General features: G+C 35.5%; 2 protein-coding genes across 3 annotated transcripts in view; both read right to left on the minus strand.

Annotated features, from left to right (window-relative positions):
• The window catches only part of LOC107722970 (mitochondrial dynamics protein MID51-like), a 4,951-nt gene extending 3,522 nt beyond the window's left edge, over positions 1-1,429 (minus strand). Inside the window, exon 1 of the mRNA XM_016531473.1 lies at positions 1,287-1,429. The gene's annotated coding sequence lies outside the window, so the exon portion shown is untranslated. The remainder of the gene's footprint in view (positions 1-1,286) is intronic.
• Positions 1,430-3,820: 2,391 nt separating this feature from the next.
• Positions 3,821-6,664, minus strand: part of LOC107722963 (RNA demethylase ALKBH5) — a 9,205-nt gene continuing 6,361 nt past the window's right edge. For both annotated transcript variants that reach the window (XM_016531463.1, XM_016531464.1), the window contains exon 5: positions 3,821-4,457. In XM_016531463.1, coding sequence (XP_016386949.1) covers positions 4,280-4,457 — 178 coding nt within the window. In that variant the 3' untranslated portion in view covers positions 3,821-4,279. The remainder of the gene's footprint in view (positions 4,458-6,664) is intronic.

The following is a 6,664-nucleotide window of genomic DNA, read 5'->3' on the forward strand; positions in this document are numbered from 1 at the left end:
TATATATATATATATATATACACCTTGCTATGTGTACTGCGTTAGGCTAACCGAGACTTGTCATTTGCACTTATATATTGTTGCTCTTTTGTTAGTTTTGACTGCTTTTATTGTCCTCATTTGTAAGTCGCTTTGGATAAAAGCGTCTGCTAAATGACTAAATGTAAATGTAATGTAAATGTGTGTGTGTGGTGTGGTGTGGGGGGCTTTACAAGACATTGTGCCCAGGGGTGTCTGAATTCTTAATCCGGGCCTGGATATATTCATGGTACTAAGAATAACACTGACCTTTTGTGTACCATAAATAGTAATCATTCAGTATCACAGTACTATATATTAAAGTGTTATTATTGATTTAACCATCCGATACCATTACGTACCAAAGTACCATCACAGTACTCAGTACTATAAAGGTTAAGACACACAGTGCTCATGTGTGCTACATGACAGACCAGGCGACAGAAGCCTCACCTGCCACTCTCTCTTTCTCTCTGTGGATCAGAAATAGCCGTGGATCTTCATGAACTCAGACTGGGAAGGGGGGTTTTACCAGGTCTAAATTTAGACCTGTACAGTACAGCACATTAACTCTCCACTTATTCATATGATAATTTTGTGATCCTGACTTATAGAGTTCAGTCTCCATCTGTGATCTACAGATTACACTAGTAAGACATGGGTGAATATCTCATGGATACCTTTTAGGCTTAATATTTTTATTCCAAATGGATTTACAGATTTACATGCTTGCCAAGAACTACATTCCAAAGGTATTTTCCAAAAAGTAACAATGTTCTTGGCCAGATCGCAGACAAATGAAAACAAAACAAATTCTACATTCTTTAATTATGGTTATTGGGTAAAACCAACTGAGTTAGTACACATTAAATGACACGAGGCCTGCATATAGATGGACTTTAAAACCCAGATAACATTAATTGTGTTTTCAGATAAGAGTGTGCAAAACAACTTGACATTAACGTTACCAGTGGTTTAAATCTGTCACGTTTACAGACTTGCTGTTTCACACGTATGACGATGCATGATGTTTTTCCTTGCTAAATATTATATTAAATCACTCATAACTATACTCGATTACTTGTTTTCAGTTGTTCAAAATGGTTGAGAATCAAACTACACTGAATCAAACAATAGTGTTTCGCTGTGTTATTAGCGTTTGCTAACATCACCAGCTGCCGAATGCAGAAAACTAACACGCTTGGTGATATTAAACAATCAACAGTTTATAAGCACCGCTTTTAAGCACCGTTAAACCGCTAACTTACCTTTATAAGGTAGTGTCAATTCAGAGCCATTAGAGTATCAAATTCAGTAGTTTTGTCTAGCACGTACTTGCCCTCTCACTAAACAAACACCTCATACGTCACTATCCAGCTGATTGACGTGCATATGGACCAATGAGATGACAGTATCAATAGACGTCAGAACTTCAAAGTGAAGAAGCGTTGCTTTATTTCTATGGAATTTCTATACACGGACAAAAAGGAAAAAATACAGTTATTAATTTTAACAGGGCGGCTCCACATTATATATATATTTTTTATTTCATAAATTATTTTAAATGCTTTTTATGTCAATTCAAAAAGTTTTTATTTTGACATCAATGGTATGGTTTCGTATTATTTTAATTTTCTTATTGTGACATTTTCTTAATTTATTGCTTGTGTAATTTATGGCAAATTTGGTCACATTGTTCATTGTACATTTTTCTTGAAAATATTATAATAAAGTTGCCTTTACATTTGTATGGCGAACCGAAGAACTCCAGATTAAATAATTACTTTGTGCATTAGTATTTAGTTGTACTTTGTGCTGTTAAATTAATTTAAAGGGGTCATATGATGCTTTTTTAAAGATCATTATTTTGTGTATTTGGTGTAACAGAATATGTTGACATGCTTTAATGTTCAAAAAACACATTATTTTTCAAATACTGTACATTATTGTAGGTCCTCTATGCCCCGCCTCTCTCAAACGCTTCGTTTTCTACAAAGTCCCTCCTTCCGACAAGCGTAGTCTGCTCTGATTGGCCAGCTGACCCAGTGCATTGTGATTGGCCGAACACCGCAAGCACTCGTCGGAAATGTAACGCCCCTTACCATAATCGCGAGCTTCATCTTTCAAAATAAATGTAAAGACAGTAAATAATGTCATTAGTTTTACCATCAGTTCAAGCCCGAAAGGGGAACAGAGTCGCGTGACAGACACAGTGATGAAGCTGGTATGTGTTTGCAGTACACAAGCCACGGTTAAGACAGCTGACTCTGTGATGTGACCCTCCCGCTCTCTCTCTCTCTCTCTCTCTCTCACTCACACACACGCGCGCGCGCGCGCACACACACACGATGCGCAAAAATAAGTTATATTTTTTATTACTGATTCAATTTATTCATTTATAAACTAGATTATATATAATTTATTAAAATTATAATTTAATTTTGAGTACTTTGGCTATACATTTGGTGCTGTTTTATCACCCCTTTATAAACTGAAAACAGTCATATGTCTTCCCCAAGAACCATATGTAAAACAATTACATTAACACTAGCCACAAGCAACATAGTAATCAACCCAATATATTTTTCTATGAAAAATTGGAAAGTTCTCTCATACCAGTGGACGGTCACGCACTCTTTCCACTTACAAACAGCACTTGAAGTATCCTGTGGGACATTTATTGGGTAAACAGTGAGTACACTGAGGTAAATAGTTTATCCAACAATTCAAGATGACATAGTGGCACAGAGATCCAGCCACACTAAATATTTACATTTTTATTTAGGAATAAAACAGTGCATAGTTTAAATTATAAATATCAAGACTTGGAGCAAAAATGTAAACTTTATGTTAAACTAACTGGACAGAAAATTATTTACCTATTCCATATAGATGGACACTGCAAATTGAAAAAAAAAAAAAAAGATCTTTCTTACAAATACAAAACTAAAGAAGTTTTAGGGAATATTGGGTGAGATTGTTTTTGGTATTTAAAAGTGAGCTACAAAATACAACAGATATGAATGGAGAATGAACAGAGAATCTTTCAAGAACTCACTGAACATCTCCCTTTAATCTTTTATGCAGTCTTATCTGCTCCATTTGTTTTCAACCTTTAAACAGAAATAGTCTCATCTGTCAGCCTCTTAAATACAAAGTATATATAGAGTCTCATGAAGTCAAATGCACTTTTCTATTGAACACCTGCAATGGGACAGACACTTTATCATCTTTCTTCTACATTTTTATCTCCCATTCATTCTCAGAAACAAACAGTATGAATATAATAAATAAAACGGTTGCCATTATGACAATCTTATACAGGTCTCGAATGACAGCTGTAATGTTGACATTAATGAATTCTTTCCTTCAGAAATAAAGAGATCAAACAAATAACCATGCTTGTCAATCAGAACTTGTTATAATGGCAATACCACTCTTAAATGGGGAAAAAGCGAAAAAAAAAAAAAAAAAAGCATAAAAAACAGGAAAAAAAAAAAAAAGCATTGAGAACAGGAAAGAACAGCATTCAAATGAAGAGATGACTATTTAACTTTTTCATCCTGTTTTTTTGTAACATGGGAAACTAATATTGTGCATGTCAAGCATATCAAAGATGATTCTAGGCCTTAGATTTGATCTTGTCTTTGTTAGTAAAGTCACTGTGAACAAGCAAATCAACCGGCAAGCCACTGCATGCAAATCAGACATTTTATCATCATACTATTAAAGTCAGTCTATCGGCATGAAAAAAGAAATTTGATGAATTTTTTCCTTCTCACTTTTTGTGACTTAAGATTTAGCAAAAATTAAAAGTAGCTTGATTGCCTGTTCTAAGCTACTGTTTCAAAATGTATCCAACAAATCGGTTTAAATGTTCAAAGGAGCAGTTCTCAAAAATCTATCTTTGAAAAAATTGACCAGTACACATTTTTATTTGATATTGTTATGTGAATGAGCTGTATGCATGACACTGGCACATGAAGTTAACTGGGGTGCGAACTGATGAATTATGATTGAATTCCACTAGTCAGCATAGATGTCTTTTTATTCCATACATTTCCTTTAAACACACAGAACAAAATATAGTGGATCTTAAAGTATAATTTTTGATATGTCTGAATAGATAGATAAAGCCTCTTAATAAGTAAAGCAGCCACTGTCTAATGTCCTTGAATCCACCCACTCCGGAAGCTTCTCTTTTACTGAGTCACTCTGTTGGCTTCCCATCCCCTCGAGCAAATGTAAAGGCGTCTGCGTCTCAGTGACGTCTCATTTTGACTCGTCGTGTGGGTGCATGATCATGTGTGTAGCGTGAGCCCAGCTCTCTCTCGTCAGCTCTCCTCCACGAGTTCTCTGAACTGCCGTCGCTGTGACGTCTCTGTCGGGAGGAGAGGGAACGCCTCTGCAGCTCTTTGTCCATCTCTAAAATACGAGGCCTGTGTAAGGGAAAAGAGCAAAATGCTTTTAGCAAATTGTATGTGTGGACTGCAACCACTTTGTGAGTCTTAAAGGATCAGTTCATGCAGAAATGGAAATTCTGTCATCATTTGCTCACCCTCGTGTCATTCCAAACATGTATGATGTTACTTTTTTTCCATGGAACACTAAAGGAATCTTTAATGCAGCTCTATTTTCAATGACAGTTCATAGTGACCCCAACATAAAGGTTCGGAACAACATGGGGATGAATAAATGACAGAATTTTTGGCTGAACTATTCCTTTAAAGTGTACTTTTATGTTCTGCTGACTGATATCACAGCACTCTTGTTGCAGAAATACCCTACACTACCAATCCAAAAATATGGGTGGCGGAAGATGTTTTAATGTTTCTTAAAAAAGTCTCGTTGTGCTTGCCAAGTCTGCATTCATTTAATCAAAAATACAGTAAAAACGTAATATTATTACAACTTAAAATAACTGTTCTATTTAAACATTTTAAAATGCAGCCATTACTCCAGTCTTCAGTGTCGCATGATGAAAAAACAGTTGTGCTGCTTAATATTTTTTATGTAAACTGTGGTTGATTTCCCCCAAAATTCTTTGATAAATAGAAAGTCAAAAAGAACAGTATTTATTTGAAAATATTTACTGTAACTGTTGATCAATTTAATGCATTCTTGCTGGATTAAAGTATTCATTTGAAAAAACAAAACAAAAAAAAAGTAAATAAATAAATAAAAACTCTTACTGAACTTAAACTTTTGAACAGAAGTGTATGATTCAATTACTTTGCAGTGAAAAGTGTCAGATAATAGGGTTAATAAAATAGTACAATGACTGAGTAGAATTCAGCCGGTCATGTGATCTCAAGATGGCAGCCACCATTAGGGTCCACTCTTAAGCAGAACAAAACCGCTTTTCTACACTGGTCTTTAGTGTACATCATTTTAAACATTTGACATATTTACTTCTTTAGCTGTAAAACTATTTCAGACAAATAAATTATCTTTGTGCACCTTTAATATAAAGTAGGTTTTTCTATTTTAGGAATACAAAACAAGCCACACTATTTTTGGTAGCTTTCATGTCTATCCGAGTGAAACGGATTATCAAAAAAGAAAACTAAAATGTAGGTGGACTATGTGAACTAGGGATGTCAATTTTCAATAATTTCCATGATCGATCGTCGTTTAAATTAACGATCAATTAATCGTTAACCTTAATGCTGCAAAATGCGTCTATGCAGCCGGCATGACAGGATGTGCAAAAGTTACTCCAAAAAAAAAAAAAAACCCCGCTTTCTCACCCGAATTAAAGGGGTTTTAGTCTGAATAAAATGCTAGTAGCAGGATTGTAAAATGAATAGATGTGATTATGATCATTTGATAAAATGAAGAGAGCTCGTTTGAGATAATTTTACTTTGTTGACTGTTTCCTATCCCGTCACGGAAACCGCTGAACGCCCCTTTTTAAATGGTTTCGTGGTGCTCGTTGTTGTATTTTAAAACACAATTGCAATGTTTTCAACTGACATTATGGCATTTAAAATAAAATGATCCCAAACGTAACTGTGGCGCGTGTGGCTGTGCTGCGCAGTCAGTGAACTGCTTCCATCGGCGCTGCTGCAGCAAAACACACTGTTGCTAACATGAAACATTATCATGTGAGTATTATGACCAGTACTTAATTTGATCCTGTTCCGGAAAATGTCAGATTTTAAATTTTTGCGTTCCGGTAGGCCTATTTGTTTTTAAAAATCCGGCATTTATAGTGCATTAGATCGTGGCAGTGCATGCTTGCATGCATACGAGACGGAGCGAGCGCGGGTTTGGTTATATGTATTTGGAGCTTAATGCTCTCACGTCTCATTCGGCACAAATCCAAATGTTTCCATATTCGTAATGTATTTGAATGTTAAACTATTATTTATAATGTAAACTAGGCTTGTACTTTACACGCATTTGCATATAGACGGAAAAGATCATCCTCTTCACAAAAACGAGCAAAAACGTCCTTGGCATAAAAGCAGAGTGGACCGGTATACTATGGTCTATTTAAACTGACCAGTGTAACCTTGTATATGTTTGGTTGACTGTATTTTATCTTGATAATGAACAGACTGCGATGTAAGTTTGAATTGCTAGAATAGGTATGTGGGGTGTGTGCGCGTGAGGCGCCGGCGCGATCGAACAGCTGAAACAT

This window comes from Sinocyclocheilus rhinocerous, unplaced genomic scaffold, assembly GCF_001515625.1.
Source record: "Sinocyclocheilus rhinocerous isolate Xijiao unplaced genomic scaffold, SAMN03320098_v1.1 scaffold3, whole genome shotgun sequence".
Classification (NCBI taxonomy): Eukaryota; Metazoa; Chordata; class Actinopteri; order Cypriniformes; family Cyprinidae; genus Sinocyclocheilus; species Sinocyclocheilus rhinocerous.